Consider the following 17,578-nt stretch of genomic DNA (forward strand, 5'->3'; position numbering starts at 1 on the left):
GGTTAAATGACAGTGAAGTCGTACGCTAACTGTGCTTTCCACCGTGGGCATGCGGGAAGAGAAAGGCATGAAATAAGTGAGAGAATGGGGAAGAGAGAAAGGCGGGTAGGAGAGACAACAGCGCATCTGGAAAATTGCCACTGGGAGAGACAAGGGGACAGAGATGGACAGATAAGATCCATTGAGCGTCGAGAACACGCAACGCGCACATATATATTCTCCTCTGTTTGCCTGTTTGTACACGTACACACATTCTCTTTCTCTCTCTATGCGGTGAGGCCACTTCGTTGCACCCTCTGCCATCCAAACCACCTCCATGGCGATGCCCAACAAAGGGCGAGTAGCCCGTTCCCTCTCCCGCCACACATCTGTAAAGAAAGAAAAGGAAGGCTCCTTGAAACATTCCCCTCTTTTTCTCCACCAGTACACACACACACACAAAGACACAAAGACAACGGCATTACATGAGGGGTTGTGTTGAGGGGCCAATTCCACAAAGCGACAAAAGAGAAATAAGCGAGGTGGACGGTGCCGATTTTGCCTCTCCCACGAACACGGATACATCTCACCTACTCTCTACCCAACTGTGTACATAAACGTCAACCCTCCCTCCCTTCCTTAGCCTTTGTTTTCTCCTTTTCTTCAGTTCATTTCACTCCCCACCTCTACACGTGTTTATCACGAGAGACATTCTTCTTTTTTCTTACTTCGTACTCTCTTGTGTCCTTCTTTTATTACATGTAAGTTTAAACACGTTCTTCATGTTTTTGTTTGTGTGTTCTGCGTTTATTCCTCGTTGCTCTCGTCGTTGTCATTCATCAGGTCATCCGTGGCCCCGCCGTTGTCCTCGTCGGCTGCCGTGGCTGGATGGGCCCAAACAAACCTGGCAGCGAACAGTAGGACGAGTGCCACCACCACCACCCACAGCGTCACCTCCACCACCGTATTGTGCAGCGGCAACAGCGACAAGGCGGCGGCCTCCTTCTCTGCCGTGAACCAGAGTGTCGTTTGCATCAGGCGCTGCACACACGGCAGCTCGCGCAGCGCGGCGGCAACGTAGGGCTGGGCGAGTTTGCCAATCACTAGTGCTGGGGCATAGCTTTCGAGTGGCAGACGGGTAAGCATGACGACAATCAGCCCTGCCTCAACCACACCGTTGGGGACGGCAACGCACAGGACGAGTAGTGCCCAGCCGGCATGGGTTGAGAAAAGTCGGTGCATCAGCGTCCTGCGCGCATTTGCCTTGCCGCCACGCATGGGCCCATCAAAGAGAGGAAGCCGCGGCGAGCTCACTAGCAGACGCAGGATCAGCAACTCCACCAGAATACCGCCCAACGCGTAGAAGAGCTTCTCAACTGGCTGTGCCGTAACAATCGTGACAAAGTTCATCAACGGAGCCGTGATCCCAGACGACTTTGCCCACGGTGTCGAGCCCGCGGCAGCGGAACCCGAAAGTCCTGGCATAGAGTGAAGTCCGTGTCCCACCAATGCCACTGAGGTCGCTCCTGCAAGAAAGTGATGAACGTGGGGCCGCGCCGCGGGAGGCACGGCACTGACGACTCTGTCCCTGACGTACCTGCCGAGCTTCAGCCCACCTCTAGCACCGTCCGCAAGGGAGGCGGCAAGCGTATCCGACATTGTCGCCCCAACGGCAGGACGGGTGACCACCGAGGCGGCGAGGAGGAGTGCAACGCCGAGCAATGAGACATAGCAGCAACATCGGACAGCTGTGCAAAGCATCATATGAATAGGCGAAGTGTGCGCTGTTGTTCCCTACCAAACTTTCCCTCTTTTTCACTCCTATTCATTCCACACCCAACGAAGACGCCACAACACGCAAGGAATACATGCGTATATGACATAAGGGAGAGATAGAGCCACCGTGAGTGGGTGAAAGAACAGGAGTGGGTCCCATGCACACGCGCAGCTTACTCGGAGTCCAATGGAAAGTAAACCGTTACACGCCGCAGGAGCACACAGAGAGGGAGAAATCGGGCAAGTTAGAGATGTCACAGATCGAACACACAACATGCACAATATCTCACGTGATGCTGCTCACAAATGCCAGAAGTTGTGAGGTCAACTTATAAGGCAAGTTCGACGTAACACAGCCGAATAAGCGATGAACGTAGAGAGAAATAATAATAATAAAGAAGGAAAGAAAAACGCGGGGGACAACAACACATGGAGCCGCAAGCGTTTTTAAGTGTGTGTGTTTATATGCAAAAATACATGCATGCATAAATCCAACAGTTACCACCGTTGTCGTGCAACCGCCACTCTCTCTTCCTCACGCCTCGCGGTATACACACAGGCTTGATAGAACGGAGGGAGAAGGACCACGCAGAGAAGAGAGAGAGAGAGGAAGTAAGTTTTATGGCAATAATTTGGAAGAACCCATCCGCATGTTGCCTCCTCTCCTCCATCTCTCCCTTCTCATGCGTCTGCGTGTGTGCGGGCCCTCCATCTGAATGCGCAGAAACACATAGGAATACGTGCGCGTAAGCTTGCCACCTTCGACACTACTACTACTAGTACTACTATGACAAAAGGAAGACACGCGGGCGCACCTGCATTGCCCAAGACAAACAGCTCACCTCACCTCACCTCACCTCACCTCACCTCACCTCACCTCACACCACTAACCAAATTCCAAGCAATCAACGACGGTTTCAGTTCGTTTTTTTTTTGGTTTAATTTTTTTTTTTTTTTTTGCTTCGTTGCTGTTTTTCGCCATAAAAATTAGTCTCATTCCTCAGCTGTTGCTTACGTGTACTCTTGTGGGGCACTGCTGCTCGTTCTCATTTCTCACCCCCACCCCCCTACTCCCTCCTTTTTTTCCTTTGTTTGGGCTGCGTGCCCCCCCCCTCCCTCTCACCCACTCGGTGCCCCCATCTTCGAGTAGTACACTACTGTAGTGTACTTGTTGCAGTAGCGTGTTGTCAGTCCCATGACGGAGTGGTCCTCGCGACGCTGAAAGTAGACGTGGTTGATCGTCACATTCAACGGCAGCGGAAGGTGCTCCGGCGGCATGACTTCGCCCGCCGACATCACACCGTCGCGTGTGCAGCGCACGGCGGTGGGTGGGGTGTTGAGTGGTGTGTAGCGCAAGTGCACTGGCACGATGGGCGGATACTTCCGCGTCTCCTCGAAGATCTCGTGGTTCTGGCCCCACCCGTCCCCGTCATCCATAATCTCCTCGTCCTCCTTGGTCGTCAAGAGAACCTCGTTAAGCTGCAGGAGATTCGCAGGGGCATCCTTGGAGCCGTCCTGCGGCATGTCTGCGAGGGGCTGCGTGCTGTCGACGACCTGCTCGTCGTCAACGAGGAAGCGGTATCGGTGGCTGCCTGGCGTGAGCTCAACGATGGCGTAGAAGGAATCCTCACTGGGCGCCATTTGTACCGGGCGCCACTCCAGCGACTCTACTGCAACATAAATCCTTCGCTTGTTGGACAGCAGCTTCTTGGCATCTTTGTCGGCGTAGCGCAGAACGATGGGGTACTTCTTCGTCTTCACAAATGGATCACCCGTGTGAATTGCGCCATTACGCTTAACCCCCGTGCCGCCAGACGCGGAGAGAGTTACCTCCATCATGGGATCACGGTGCTGTGCTGGTTGCTGCAGAATGTTCTCTCGCATGGTCCCCGTACGCAATCTGACGGGTTGGTTGACTGCGGAGCTGCCACGATGGACGTAACCAACAACAGGCGCGTCATCACTCCTGCTGCCCCGTCTCCCCATCTTGGAATCCTTGCCGTTTGGTTGGCCCATGTTTGCCTGCAATGCACTTCTGCTCCGCGCTGCGGGGTGGGGGGACGCCCGCGCCTAGTTTGTCCCTTCCTCCCACCCTCTTCTGCGGGGTCCTCTTGATTGCTTCTGCACCCCTTCCACCACGCCGCCTTCTGCTCCTTCGGCGAAGAGGTGCTCCTGTATCGCTGCCTTCTCCTTTCACCTGCGCTACTTTCTCCCTTTTCTCTCGTCCTCTACTTGTCGTTGTGTCGCCAGCAGCCCCCAGCGGAGAGAGATGAAAAAAAATAAGAAAGGGGTGGGTGGAGAACATTACACGCACACACACACATACACGGCGAGGGAGAGAGGAAGAGAGAGTTTGCCGTGGCTATACACGTTGGGATGCCAGTGATGTGGCCGGGCCTGCCAAGATCACTCGGCCGCAAAGTAGTAGTTGCTTTCTCTACTTTTTTGTCGTATGCATTTTTCGTGGACACCACCCCAATCCGCGTCTCGCCAGCCAACGCAGTTGGTGCCGCGTCCCTCCACTGTACATAGAGCTGAGGGCGAAGAAGCAGCGCCGAAAGTGAAGAGAAGAAGGGAGCAAACGTGGGCAACGCGTGTTCCATGACGGGCTCCGTCCTCGACGCAGAGCGACGGCAGCCTGCCCCCTCTCTCAAATCCATCTGCAGGGAGCGGAGAAGAAGGCGTGTGAGCGCACGACCTCGGCTTCTCACTGCATGGGGTGTAGCTTGCCGTCCATCTTCTGTTGTCGTGCGAGGATTGTGGCGCGCTCCCTTCCTATCTGTTCCTCTATTTGATGCAGAGCTGAAATGCGCTGCGCCGCGTAGGCCTCGTCCCGATGCGCCGTTACCGGCACACGTGATTCCTGCAGTAACGTCTGCAAGGACTCGTCCTGTACGCGCCGCATAATACGCCGAAGCGAAGGGTACGGCTCGTGGTACGCCAACCGCCATCCCTCCTCCTCCACCGCTTCCTCTGCAGTCTCCGCAGGCACCATGACAGCGGCCACATCTTCTCCGGCTGGTGTTGTCGCATCTCCCGCCTCAGAGGAGGCGGTGCGGTATGCACCATCCACCTCCTCCGTGTAACCCTTCGGCAGTCGCAGTGCACGTTGGCGGAGAAGATGTTGCCGCGCGTACGAGACGCGGAAACGCTCGGACAGTGAAACGACTCTGTCCTCCTTCGCATCTTCCTCGTGCTGTTGCTCCTTCGCCTCCTCCCTGTCGTCGTCCCCGCCACCGTTTGCCTCCTCTGAGCGCGTCTCGATGGGGTCACCGTCCACCGTCTCGCGAAGGAGTGCAGCGATTTGCCTGCTGTATGTGACAAACAGTTCCCGCCGCACTTGATCCGCCTTCAGGAGACTCATCGGTCGCCGCCTTCCCTGCAGCACGTCAGGTTGCGGGGAAACTAAACACACACACGCACACAAGTGGTGAGAAGAGCAAAGGTGCAAAAAATAAATAAATAAATATGCGGCAATATACGGGAGACAAGGTCAGTCTTGATTCCATCCACAGGGAACCCGCGTGTAGGCCTTCATTTCCCTCCCCCTCCACCCTATGCATTTCCCCTTTTCTCTCCACTCGTCTTGTTTCCCGTACTTATCTTCGTTTCCTCAGCAGCCGTCTCTCTATCTCTTCTAATATATATATATATATGTATATACATATATATACCCACACATCCACAGAAGACGAGTCACATTCACCATGAGACGCTGCACGCGTGCATACTTTCTCACCTCAGGGGAGGGGACGTCTGTCTATGAATGCAAGCGTAGGTTGTTGTTGTTGTTTGTTTTGTGCACTGCACTCAACTGTGATATTAACACACCCATTAAGCGGTAGAAGCAGCAAGTCATGCGATATCAGCGTTTGTCCTCTGCTTCCTCCTCCTCCAACTCCAGCTCTCCTTCCTCGTGCTCAGCAAGGGGGGAGTCAACATGAAGGTCCAAGGAAAGTCCCATCGCCTCCGACAGCCTTTTAATGTCTCGAGCACTGCACACCGCAAGAGAACGCAAAAACGGCAGCAGTGCAAACTGCTCCTCATGGTGCTGCACCAACTCAAGTGTTTCCAGAGCGCCACTCTGAAGCGCCTGCACTCCATCATGCAGCTGGCAGAGTTGTTCCAGCAAAAAGAGCAGGACGCCGTCTAAGCCTGTCAACTCTGCAGCAGATACGTTGGACTCCTGCAAGAGCGCAGTGGCTGCCGCCTCCCGCACGAAGAGTGTCACGCACTGTTCGATACTTTCACGAAGCGTTTCAAATGCGTCAGCGGTGGAACACGCAGTGCCATCCGTCTTCGACTCCAACACCTCCATACGCTCCGTAATTTGCAACCTCCACACCTCATCATCGTTGTCTTTGTCTTCGCCCTCGTCGTCCTTCGCCGTGTCTGTAGGCCGCACTACGGGCTGCTGCTGTGCGTCGGCCGTCGCAGCAACCTCCTGCCGCAGCGCCGCTTGCTCCTCCTTCAACTCTCGCAGCGCAAACAGCATGGAGCGTGTCTGAAGCTCCAACTCTGCAGAGGCGCCCTGCAGCGCGGCTGCGCGCTCATCAAACTGCATTGAAAAGAGCTCGAGTTCTCGTTTGCAGTCCTTACAAACTTCTTCCCGCCAGCGCTTCCCCATCTCCACCACAGTCTCCTCCTTCGACTCCAGCAATGTCAGCCGATCGGCGTGGTGGCACTGCGAGGACTCGTACTTCTGCATCCGCTGAGCTGACTCATGCGTGTGCGCGTAGCAACGGACGTCTAACTCACCGAGACTCTGTTCTACATGCTGAATCCTTTTCTTGACGCTCGCTATGGCCTCGGTTGTGTCGCTGCTCTGAGCAAAGACACACCGCAACGCCTCGGCCACCTCACTTAAAAGTTCCTCGTCGTCACGGAGAGCAGACACAAGACTCCTTGGACCTAATGCTTCACGCAAGCGGTCTATTTGCGTTCGAAGGCGTTGCGTCTCCCTTTGCGCCGCCTCCTCTATGCGCCGAGATTGGTCCCCCGCCTCCTCACTAAGCATTGCACGCAACTTTTGCATCTGTGACAAGCTGTCCTCACGCAGACGATGCAGGAGCTGCTTGACGCCCTCCACCTCTTCCTGCATGCTCGCACGTATCTGCTGCTCCATGTCCACCAGTTGACTGGCGGCGTTTCGCCGAGTATCCTCTACGAGACGCCGCAAATTCCCCACCTCGCGTTCTATCTCTCCATGCGGCGACGCAGTCACCGCCGGCACAGAAGCTAACGATGTCGAGGATGGCAATGTCTTGGCCTCCTCCCTCACCTGGCGCACCACCACGTCCACCTTGTCCTCCAGTGCCAATACCCTTTCTGTGAGCTCCCCCGAGATCGTGTCCAGCGCACTTTCGGTGACAAAGCGTTCGTCCTGTGCCTTCACTGATGCCTTGATGCCATCAACAAATGTTCGCAGTCGACTTACTGCCATGCTGCTCTCCTGCTGGGTTTCACGCACGGCCTGGAGAACACGTTCCTCCACGCTCTGCATCCCACTCGACAACTCCCGCCGGAGGTCAGAAAGTTGCCGAGCGTCGGTTTTCGCCAAAGAGGAGGCGTTGGCTTGAAGCTGCTCCTGCCGCGTCTGTACTTCCGCGACAGCCTGTGCCGTTTCTTCTAGCTTGGGAATGCACACCTCCTGAACTGTCCGATGCACCGCGTCCAGCCTCGCGGTGAGCAGTGGCACGGTATTCGTGCACGCACCCCTAAGCTCATCCAGCACCACACGCATGGCGGCCTGGTGCGCCTCAGCCGCAATGAGCTTCTCACCCAACTGGCGAACCTGGGCGGCGCTTCTCTCCTGCTCCTGCGTGAGTCGCTGCAGTTCAACGCCGGTGCGGGCGAGACCTTCGCGCGCCGCGTCCTCCGCCTTTTGGACGCAGATGGAAAAGTCGCTTGCCACGGCACGCGCCTCCTCGCTTGTTGTGAGGGCCTCACGGACGCGCTGCCTACACTTCTCTGCCTCCCTTGTTGCCCCTGTCACAAGCTGGTCAACATGAGCGATCTGCCGCTGCACCTCTTCTGTGGCGTCTTGAATCCCATTCAGGCGTTCCTCCAACCGTGTCACCCGCTTGTGATGCACCTCAGCAACGGTGTCATGCGTTCGCATCGCCGCAGTGAGACCATCGCGCACGGCGGCGCACTGCTGCTCGAGTCGCTCTTCCAATGCCGTGACAGCTGCTACGATATCCTCCTTCTTGGCTGCGCTCTGACACGCCACGGTGATGCGTTCGGCCACGGCAGACTCGAAGGCGAGCTGGATGGCGGCCGTGCGCTCCTCCCCCGCCTGTGCGTTCTGTGCGATGCCGTCCCGGGTCTCCCGCCGCGACGCCTCCACCTCCCGCTCCAAAACGGCTACCTTCTGCATGATGCGACGCTCCACATCGTTAAGGACTGCCTCGTGCTGACGACTATTGTGCGAAACAGCATTCACCGCAGCGTCAATCTCCTGCACGCGCCGCAGGAGATCCTTTTCCAGTTGATGAAACAACCTCTCCGTGGCGTTCGCGACTTCGGCAGTGACCCCGCTGGTCTGCATCACCTTCTGCAACTCACCGTTAAACATATTCTGCACTGCGGCAAGGCGCAGCCGCAGTACATCCTCGACAGAGTCCCTGGCGACATCCCGTGCAACCGACCGCACACGCTCCATGCCGGAATCAACCCTCACCCCCACCATCTCACGAAGAACGCCGTCCAGTCGCGTTTGGCGGTCCTCCAACAGCCGCCGCTGCTGCGTCACGGTGGACTCCAGCTCCTCCACACGTTTTACGAGGCCAGCGGAGGCGGGATTCGCTGCAGCGCCAGAGATATCGGCATCGACAAAAACGTCCACACGCCCACGGGGTGCAGTTGCGGCGTTCGATGTCACTCGTCGCTCCAGCACTCGGACAGTGTCCGTCAGGTACTCATTTTCCTTCTTGAGCTGCTGAAACATCGCCTTCAGCTCCCCCACTTGAATGGAGACGTGCCGCTGCAGCTCGCGGACGCCATCAGAGCGCACAGTTCGCTCAGTCTCAAGCTCAGTCAGGAAATTCTTCACCTGTGACTGAATACAGTTCACTTTGTCTGCGAGCTCGCCCTGTGGTGAGGGGAGGTGCGGCGGCACGTCCAGCGACGACACGTACGGGACGTTAAAGGCCGATAAGAGCTGCTTTCGTGCCGTTTCGCGATTGGTCTGCCGTCCACGCAGACGCTGCAGCGCCGCCTCCGAGGCGCCGATATCGTCTTGGAGCGTCGTTCTCCAGTTAGCACCTACAGAGCCCATTCACCACACTTCTCAAGAGTGAACCTTGCGGTGGATGCTCCACACACACACACACACACACAAAGAGAGAAGAAAGGGTAAAAAGGGCAGCAACAAACCAACAAAGGCGCAGTGTGGCGTGTCTGTACACCACGGAGGAGACTCATTGGCTTGGTGCCCTCGTCTTCAAGACGGAAAACAGATAATAATAAAAAATAAATAAATAAAAACAATGTTACTGCGCTGTACACTCACTTGTGCATGCACGCACCTCCACGCGCGTAGCCACGTGAAGGAAGGGGCAAAGGAAGGGGGTTTGCAGCAGCCCCCGATGGGAAACAAAATAAACAACTAAACACACACACACACACATGCCGTCGTGAGTAAAGGAGTGCGCGGGGAAAAACCACAGCACGACCTTCGGCTTCTTTAATTAGAAAGTTGTGAAGATGCAGTTGGCGAGAGGAATTAGACGGCATTACAGGGGAGAGCATAAGTGAATTTTCACATGGAGAAGATATCGTCTTCAATGAATTCCGATGCCGCTGCACACCCTTCCGTGGCTTGCAGCATAAACTGCGAACGATGCGAGTGGCAAACGTGCGCCGCCCCTCCCTTCTCAAACATCCCCTGCTCTTCTTCCTCCTCCCCTCGCGCGCACGGCGTCATGAAAGGGGAGTCGGCGCCAAGCACGAGTCCAAAACGGGTAGAAGGGGCCGCCGTTGGTGCCAACTGCCGTATGCGGGGTTGATTACGAACGGAGTTGCGTCGAGGTGTGGGAGGTTCCTTAACACTTTGTGTTTTCTGTAGAACTGCCGCCGCATCACGAATCGCCGCCACCATGGTTCGCACCTCAGTAGTGAGGCTATGCAGCGCCGTCACCTGAGCATGCTGACTGTCAACGAGAGCAGCGAGGTGTGAGAGGCTATGCGAGTTGGAAGCAAGATGCTTCTCCTGCTGCTGCATACACTGCGCCAGGGAGAGAAGCGCCGAGGCGGTCTCCTTGTGATGGCGTGACGCCTGCGAGAGTGTGGCCTGCAAGGATGAGGCATCGCCCAGCTGCACTTGTGTGAGTGGCATTGTACTCGTCGTCGGTGTTGATGCCGCATGCATCGACATCTGTGAGCTCCGCAACGGATCTGAGGTAGGCGGAGCCGCCAGCCGCGACTGCTGCAGCGGCGCCGGTGGGGAGTAGACGCCAGCGGGGGCCACGGCATGACACGAGACTGCTCCGCAGCGCACTTGGGTGTTGCGCTGTGTGTGCGGATCCTCCCGCGTCCCCATTGGTGTGGGGACAAATGAGTCGCACGGGGTGGGTGCACAACGACGCCCCGCTGTGACGTCCCCACGGCGCAACGGGGCCACGCGATGATGCGCAGCGTACATGTGAGCCCTTTCCCCCTTTTCCACACGTTCTCTCCTATCCTTGCCACACCGGAGAGAGCACCCAACCACGAAGAGAAATCAACAAGACGCGAGAAGCAGCAGCAGCAAACAGTCCCTCTCGAGAGCCGCCTTCCCGCCACCGCGGCACAGATAGAAAGTAATATAATATAATATAATATTTCAAAAAGGAAAAAAGGACGTGGCATCAAGATGTAAAAAAAGAAACAAACAAACAAAAAAGACACCACGGAATATGGCACTCGTGCTCTAGGCACACAACACGCTTAGAGCGGGGAGAATGTGGGAATCTCGCGTCCGGTGCACCACGACCACAACTGCTGTACCACGTACGCGACGCGTCGCGCGCACGGAAGGGACGGGGGACCAGACATGTGCGGCTCTAACTGGAGCGGCCTCCCATCCAGGCGGTTGGGCTGCCCCGGGAAGACGATCCACCCACGACACTCTACCGCGTCAGGGTCACGGATGTAGTAGCGATCCTCTACACACTCCAGGGGAAATTCCGCAGAAAAAGAGTTATCGCCCCAATGATGAAAAAAACGGTTCTGATCGGCCACCTGCACGCTCGTCGAGGTAACATGCGTGATTACGCCCACGTGACCCACAATGTTTTTCCTGCATCCAGGGTAAATAATCAGGCTGTCGGCCTCCGGGGGCTCCGTTGATCCCTGCGGAATGAAGCGGCACGGCACCGCGGCACCTGTGCACACATCTCGCACCTCCCGTAGGTAGATCAAGTGGGCGGCAAAGTCGTACTGTGGTAGCGCCAAACCCTTGCGGTAGAACAACCAACGCCTGGCAAATTCCACGCACTGCCACTTGTATCCCATGAAGTAATGCCGCTCGTAGTGGCGCTCGGCGGTGATGGTGGCACCCATGCCGTTGCTGTAGGCAGGGATGTTGCCGGGTGCGTAGCCGCAGATGCCATGAATCGGGACGCGCCGCAGAGACTGCCCTGCCAGTTTGTTTGGTGTCACGTGCATGGCGAGAGGGAGAGAGGAACACCGAGGGGAGGAACGTGCGGGGAGAAACAACGGCAGCCGCCAGCACACCTCCGCGGACTCGCAACAACTTCGACCGCCTCACCCACCCCCTCCCAGTACACACACACAGAGGGAGAGAGGCACAGGTGCCACGCAAACTGCTGACCACAACTGTAAAGCCAAATAACAACAACGAAATAAGAAGAAGAAGCAGCGGATGTGCGCACTGAAAGAGACAAGAACTTCCCCACGAAGGCACTGACGATATCTCTTGTGGCTTCTTTCACTCCCGCCATACTCGCTTCATTTAATAAGGAAAAAAAATATACTATACGGCTATTTCTCGCGCGTTCCTCTCGCCTGGGCACTCCCAGCACCCGACCAGCTGACAGAAAAGTTCAAACTTTCCAACGGAAGAAGCAGCGCGCCTTGGTGCCCGCCCAGCACGTCTTTTGTTTACTTTCCGCTATCCGCGTCTCACCATACCTGACGGGGTTGGCTCAACCAACCGAACAAAAAAAGCAATAACAATCACACAAGCAAATATCAGGCGCTTCAGCGCCAAATACATAAAAGAGAGACCATCAACCCAAAAAACAAACAAACAAACGAAACAAACAAACAAAAAAAACATGGCAACAGACGTCACTAAGACGAGCAAAGCCGTACTAAACCACCAAACTCACGCGCCACAGACACAACAGTGAACGAGGGGAAGAGCATCATCACGGTCCTGGATGCACTGGGGATGGGGCCATGTCCATGCACACTGGAAATGTTGGTGATTAAAAAGGGGGGAAAAAGGATAAAAATCCATCCGAACAGCAATAATAATAGTAAAACAATATAGTTCATATGCGTACTCATATATCAACGACCACACACATTTATATGTATATATTACATATAAATGGCACTTACTCGAAAGAACAAAAACAAGTTTGTGCCACAGAATTACACATATGTAAGTACGTACATGCGGGTTTGTGTGGGTGGTGTGTGCGTGTGTCTGTGTTGTGTGCGCAGAAGTGCATATCACACGGCCCTTAGCACCGAGCCAATGCGCTTCTTAGCGATTGCACTGAAGGGCAGCATGGAACCAATCACCGCAGCGATGATGCTGAGGCTGAAAAGCACACCGCCCAACATGCAGGGTACACTAAAGCGAAATGGAAGCACCATGAGCACTGCTAACTGAAGTCCCAACGCCATGCCCACCAAAATACCCACAATAAAGCCAAGCATAAATGCGGAGAGGACGATGCTGAGGGCCTCGTAGAGGATGACGCGAGCAAGTTCACACTTGCGGCACCCCAAAGCCTGTAGCAGCACAAACGTTCGTGCGTTAAGACGCACGTTTGACACAAACGTTATCCACACCATTAACGCGCACAATAAGATGCATATCACGGAGGTAAAGTAGAAGAAGTACATAATGAAATCGCGGATTACCCTCAACTCCTCTGTCGACGCCTGTGTGTCGCTCACCGTATGATAAATAAGGTTCAGGTGTGCCTGAATTTCATTGACAAAGGTGATGCGTTTTGCCGCACTTATGTCTTTGCGCAAGCGCACAAACAGTTTCTTCTGCCTAATCTCCGTAACAGTGCCGGGTGCCAGCTCAATGTTGGTCTTCGTGCTGTAGTCAATGGTCCAGGGGCTCACCAGAGTCTTGAAGTACGCCTGCGGGACCAGCACCTCACTGTTGGCCAGTGTGGCGGGGAACGACGAGATGTCGGGAAACCCTGACACACGATTCATGAGACCTCGTGGTTCGACCGCAAAGCTGGCCGTCGAGAGCACGTCTGCAACGTTGTACTTGTATCCCAGTATCATGACGCTCCCAACCTCGGTCCCCATCTCGTCGCGGATGGCAGACGCCACCAAGGCGGGAATAATGTATGACTTCTTCATCACTGTGTTTGGCACACTCGCCTCCCACGGCATCCCTGTCGCAACGAGATGGGCGGCCGTGCTCGTGGGCACAGGCGGATCTTCATATATGCTGCGCACCAGGTCGTACTTGCCGTCCACTGTGCGCTTGTACGTGTACCGCGGGTCCCTGGCCTCTTCAATGATGTAATCTGGAAAGATGGTGTTAAAAAAACGCTCTGTCACCGCCACGATGTGCACATCACAGCCGTTTCCAATGACGGTGGATAGTCGTGAGGGCTGCACTATTTGCGGGTAGTTGTGAAGCGGAAAGCTGTGGTAGGCCCAATCCTCCACGTACACCCCACGTCGCTGCTCCAGAAAGGCGTTCAACCCGCCTTCGTCAAGAGGTGCACTAAATGATGAGGAGATGACGGTGATGTCCGCGCCGTTAAATATGTGCGTCATGTCGTCCGAGGCAGTGGACAGCAGCACAAACATCACACCAGAGGAGAGAAGCGTACTCACACTGACCAGCACCATCATGAAGACCTTTGAGTTGCGGGGTCGGTGATCGTACAAGTTCTTCTTGACAATAGTCAAAAACCGCTTCTCCGTGCCCCAGACCATCAACCAGAGCAGTCCCCGCTCCATGTACGGCTCAATAACATACATGGCGAGGCATATCCCCACCACCATCATAACAAATATTAAATCCAGCAGCAGGAACAGAAACTGCATGTTGCCAAAAACAAAGCTAAGTGGAATCATGTAGTACACAATAAACCCTGAGACAACGAGAACTGCGCCAAGAAACACCTGCAAGGTGGAAATCCCAAGTTGCTCCAACCTGATCATCACCACCCGCGTCTCATTTTGCACCTGGCGGTAAACGTCAAGGGCATCACGTAGACTGTCCCCAAGCGCACGCGAAAGCGGGGACCAACCTGCCAGCAGCGGCAGAAAAACACCCAGTGCCAGCGCTAACAACATGGGAGTCAATGGTAAGAATGCCAGACGAGGAGACACAGCTGTAAATCGCGAGAGCAGCCTCTCCAGAAGGGCATTAATCCCCACCAGGAGAGCTACACTGAGAGAAACACCGGGAATAATGAAGACCAATGACTGTGTCATGAGAAGCGTGAAGAGGTGCCTTTTGTTCATGCCTTGGGCCCGTATCATGGCAAACTCAAACTGACGCTCCTCCACATTTGTGTTGAGAAGGGAGTAAAACAAGATGGTGCAGAGTGTGGCGATGCCAATCACAACACAGATAAGCGAGGAGAGCAGCATGATATTTAGCGTCTCAAAGGTGCTCAGGACAGCGTCCACGGGAAAATACACAGAACCATTAAAGTCCGCCCCCACCCCATGAATCATGATGGCGTTGCTCCGCTCCATCATCTCCTGTGTGCGCTCCGTCATGGGCAGGTAATACATGCTGCGTCGTTTCTTCATTGTGACCACGACAATAGGAACCATTTCCAGAAGATTAAACTGAGCCAACATCTCAGGAACGCCAAGGAGGTCGGTGAGTGACGGAAGCTTCAACCCAATAGAGGGTGAAAATATCTGCGACCCCAGCGCACATCTCTGTTCGGCAAGGGCGGGCACAATCAGCTTGTAGTCCATGACCACAACGTTGCCAAGGAGGAAGGGGTATTTTCCATTTGCACTCTCGATGCCATCCAACACGTTCACGGCAAATTCAAGGTTCAAAACATCCAAAAGGCTAAAAGAGTCCTCAGTAATGCCGTTCATGAGAAAAAATTGAAGGACAAGAAAAGAACTTAGATCATTGATCTTTTTGGGCCTGTGGATACGAAACATCGGAGACTCGTTTCGGGCGTAGGGACCATGCAGAAGAAGCTGGGGTGAAATATGAATGCTCATACGTTCACCGTGGTTTGGACGAAGCTGCAGATACTCCAAGAGAGAGTAAAATACATGCGCCTCCGCAAATCCCGTATCGCGGTGCCTCCATGACCGCCCAATACCGATGGCACGCTCTTGTTCACTGTCAATGACAAGAACATTCGCGTTGGCCGTCTCCGTGAAAGGAGGATCACGTCCAGTCTGTCTGCTAAATCCGGTTTGCTGCTTTCTGGCGAGTGCGCGAAGAACCCACCGTGGGGCGATGCCGTGTACCTGGGGTGAATGCTCAAGTTGTGACTTCATCGCGGTGTAGTTAATGAACGGACCATCAGCGCTGCCACCCATAACAACCATGTCCACCTCCCCCACACTTAACTCTGCGAGACGCAGCAGAATGTACGGCACCTTCCATATGCACAACAAAACAATACCAGTAAAGAAGGTAAGAAGAAGAACTGCCACAACCCCAATAGCACAGTTGCGTGGGCGGCGTGCAACGTCCGATGCTGTGTAGCGAAAGCTTAGCCGAATACCACTAAGCACTGAAGAGGCACTGAACCCGAACGACCCCATCTTATGTTGTGAGAGCTGGCTGTAAAACGGCTCTCTCTGGGGATTGCACAAGCAACGAGGGTCGTTCTCGTGACGGTTCACCGGCTGTGCCATGATGTAGGAATTATTCGATGAGTTTGTCGTATCAGGAGGCGATAAACGCAATGCCTCCATCATTTGAGGACACACAGTGGGAGGGGAAGCGTAAGAAAGGATGCTGAGAAGGAGAGGGATGTAAAAAAAAACAAAAAAAACACTAGTGGTGGTCGCGTGTGTGGAAGTAGCAAATCCTCTTCACCACCGGTGAATACGTACGTATATATGATTACTTTCTACTCTGTCTTCGCCCCTTGTGTGTGTGCTTGGCTGCCAGGAGCTGTTTTATTGGTGCAACTACTCTTCTCTCAAGCAAGAGACCCAACAATCACAAAAACAAAAAACGAAAAGATAGTTCGAGGAGTAAGGCAGTATGCACCCCCGAGGTAGCTAGAAGGCGAGCATGCAAATGCTGCAGGGAGGTTAAGAGGCGGTCTAAAATGCGTGTGACACCGCATATATTTTTAGACGCATCCGCCAGAGTAGTGGGAAAGGCTGTGCACACGCACAAACAAATAAAACCGAAAAACAAGCCACGGCAAGCGGAAGCAGCAAAGGCAAAAAGAAATCCAAGCATCGTTAGCAGTCTCTTTGCCCTATCAAGTCAAGCGCCTCCGCCATGGTGCAAGGTGGTGCCCGCGCGTACCTCTCCTCGTCCACAGCTGGCAGCCACTGGCGCAGGTCTGCCGCGTGGCGATGAACGATCATGAAACTACGGCACGGGTTCACCACAACGTAGCCGTGGCGCTGCAGCTCGTATAAGACGATATTCTCTGCCTTGTAGCAGTTTTGCGGGTGTCGCACGCCCTCTATAAACGCCGCCTCTGTGGGTGGGCGAATGATAAAGGCGTCGTGTGATCCTCTGTAGTCCTCAATAAGGGGAGCGTCACCGCGGTGCTCGCTTTCGTACCGCGTCAACGCCACTGCGACATGGCGATCCGGATTGCCATCGAACAACTTCCGCAGCTCCTGCACAGACGCCCCTGCCTGTGGGAGGTAAACATCTGCATTGCAGATCATCGTCAGCTCCCCTCGCAGCAGCTGGTTGGCATGCTGAAACAAATCCGCGTAGGTCGGCTGCACCTCGTCTCGCAGCACCGGTATAATTTTGCGCCGCATTTCTTTGGACGGGAAAAATCCTTCGTCCTCCAGGACATGCGCACGAAAGTGGCGGTACGCATCGGCTCCCTGGACGAGAATGTGCAGCGCCGCCACCTCCGCGTGTGCCGCGTTGCGTCGAAGGCAGTCCATATACTCTGCCTGCCGTGCAACACGGTGTCGCAGTGAAGCCTCGCCAATAAACACGCTACCTGACAGCCGCTTCACCATAAAGTACGACGTTACAATGTTCATCGCACAGTCTGAGAGGACAGGCGAACACTTTGTACGCACGCCCCCTCACCACACACCCACAACAGACAAATAGTAAAGCGGAAAAGCGAGCCAAAGTCCAAACACCACACGCGAGACGACACCAGCTTGTGCACCACTCAAATACATGCACACATCTGGGTGTGGGCAGAGGGAAGTTAGAGGGGTAGCAGGAAAACGGCTGTACTGCAGATGCCCCCGAAAGACATAACAGCGGAAAAGAAACAAAAAATTAAAAGTGTGCATACCCACCCCCTCACATACGCATGCACACGTGTACAGACACGGGAAGAAGGGGGGAGGGGTAAAAGAGGCGCAACAGAGACTCAATAAAATGAAGGTTCCACACATGGGGCTTTCTCTGCATGCGTCCCACCTCCCCGCTCCCCTCCCCACCCACCCAGCCGCT

At 54.8% G+C, this 17,578-nt stretch overlaps 8 protein-coding genes across 8 annotated transcripts, besides 15 other annotated features; all 8 read right to left on the reverse strand.

The window, feature by feature from the left end:
- Positions 1–425: 425 nt before the first annotated feature.
- Positions 426–454: a microsatellite.
- A 332-nt stretch (positions 455–786) lies between these two features.
- On the reverse strand, positions 787–1,743 carry TraAM80_07265 (uncharacterized protein; the record flags this gene model as incomplete). The annotated part of the gene is made up of 1 exon (XM_029384065.1): positions 787–1,743. One exon carries the CDS (start codon positions 1,741–1,743, stop codon positions 787–789), a length of 957 nt encoding a protein of 318 aa, XP_029236090.1.
- A 602-nt stretch (positions 1,744–2,345) lies between these two features.
- Positions 2,346–2,364: a microsatellite.
- A 157-nt stretch (positions 2,365–2,521) lies between these two features.
- Positions 2,522–2,543: a microsatellite.
- Positions 2,544–2,592: 49 nt separating this feature from the next.
- Positions 2,593–2,637: a microsatellite.
- A 43-nt stretch (positions 2,638–2,680) lies between these two features.
- Positions 2,681–2,714: a microsatellite.
- A 160-nt stretch (positions 2,715–2,874) lies between these two features.
- Positions 2,875–3,771, reverse strand: TraAM80_07266 (5-AMP-activated protein kinase, regulatory beta subunit; the record flags this gene model as incomplete). Its single annotated transcript, XM_029384066.1, has 1 exon — positions 2,875–3,771. One exon carries the CDS (start codon positions 3,769–3,771, stop codon positions 2,875–2,877), a length of 897 nt encoding a protein of 298 aa, XP_029236091.1.
- Positions 3,772–4,061: 290 nt separating this feature from the next.
- Positions 4,062–4,083: a microsatellite.
- A 379-nt stretch (positions 4,084–4,462) lies between these two features.
- Positions 4,463–5,119, reverse strand: TraAM80_07267 (uncharacterized protein; the record flags this gene model as incomplete). The annotated part of the gene is made up of 1 exon (XM_029384067.1): positions 4,463–5,119. The coding sequence occupies one exon, from the start codon at positions 5,117–5,119 to the stop codon at positions 4,463–4,465; it is 657 nt and encodes a 218-aa protein (XP_029236092.1).
- A 276-nt stretch (positions 5,120–5,395) lies between these two features.
- Positions 5,396–5,428: a microsatellite.
- Positions 5,429–5,533: 105 nt separating this feature from the next.
- Positions 5,534–5,556: a microsatellite.
- A 64-nt stretch (positions 5,557–5,620) lies between these two features.
- On the reverse strand, positions 5,621–9,034 carry TraAM80_07268 (ER to golgi family vesicle transport protein; the record flags this gene model as incomplete). The annotated part of the gene is made up of 1 exon (XM_029384068.1): positions 5,621–9,034. One exon carries the CDS (start codon positions 9,032–9,034, stop codon positions 5,621–5,623), a length of 3,414 nt encoding a protein of 1,137 aa, XP_029236093.1.
- A 40-nt stretch (positions 9,035–9,074) lies between these two features.
- Positions 9,075–9,096: a microsatellite.
- A 113-nt stretch (positions 9,097–9,209) lies between these two features.
- Positions 9,210–9,241: a sequence feature (A-rich).
- A 127-nt stretch (positions 9,242–9,368) lies between these two features.
- Positions 9,369–9,385: a microsatellite.
- Positions 9,386–9,517: 132 nt separating this feature from the next.
- TraAM80_07269 (uncharacterized protein) lies at positions 9,518–10,399 on the reverse strand (the record flags this gene model as incomplete). The annotated part of the gene is made up of 1 exon (XM_029384069.1): positions 9,518–10,399. One exon carries the CDS (start codon positions 10,397–10,399, stop codon positions 9,518–9,520), a length of 882 nt encoding a protein of 293 aa, XP_029236094.1.
- Positions 10,400–10,549: 150 nt separating this feature from the next.
- Positions 10,550–10,578: a microsatellite.
- Positions 10,579–10,613: 35 nt separating this feature from the next.
- Positions 10,614–10,643: a sequence feature (A-rich).
- A 40-nt stretch (positions 10,644–10,683) lies between these two features.
- TraAM80_07270 (trypanothione synthetase) lies at positions 10,684–11,403 on the reverse strand (the record flags this gene model as incomplete). Its single annotated transcript, XM_029384070.1, has 1 exon — positions 10,684–11,403. One exon carries the CDS (start codon positions 11,401–11,403, stop codon positions 10,684–10,686), a length of 720 nt encoding a protein of 239 aa, XP_029236095.1.
- Positions 11,404–11,993: 590 nt separating this feature from the next.
- Positions 11,994–12,029: a microsatellite.
- Positions 12,030–12,385: 356 nt separating this feature from the next.
- Positions 12,386–12,424: a microsatellite.
- A 14-nt stretch (positions 12,425–12,438) lies between these two features.
- On the reverse strand, positions 12,439–15,879 carry TraAM80_07271 (permease-like protein; the record flags this gene model as incomplete). The annotated part of the gene is made up of 1 exon (XM_029384071.1): positions 12,439–15,879. One exon carries the CDS (start codon positions 15,877–15,879, stop codon positions 12,439–12,441), a length of 3,441 nt encoding a protein of 1,146 aa, XP_029236096.1.
- Positions 15,880–16,377: 498 nt separating this feature from the next.
- Positions 16,378–17,151, reverse strand: TraAM80_07272 (uncharacterized protein; the record flags this gene model as incomplete). Its single annotated transcript, XM_029384072.1, has 1 exon — positions 16,378–17,151. One exon carries the CDS (start codon positions 17,149–17,151, stop codon positions 16,378–16,380), a length of 774 nt encoding a protein of 257 aa, XP_029236097.1.
- Between the last annotated feature and the right edge of the window lie 427 nt (positions 17,152–17,578).

Source organism: Trypanosoma rangeli (assembly GCF_003719475.1).
Source record: "Trypanosoma rangeli strain AM80 chromosome Unknown Tra_15.4_contig_00295, whole genome shotgun sequence".
Classification (NCBI taxonomy): Eukaryota; Euglenozoa; class Kinetoplastea; order Trypanosomatida; family Trypanosomatidae; genus Trypanosoma; species Trypanosoma rangeli.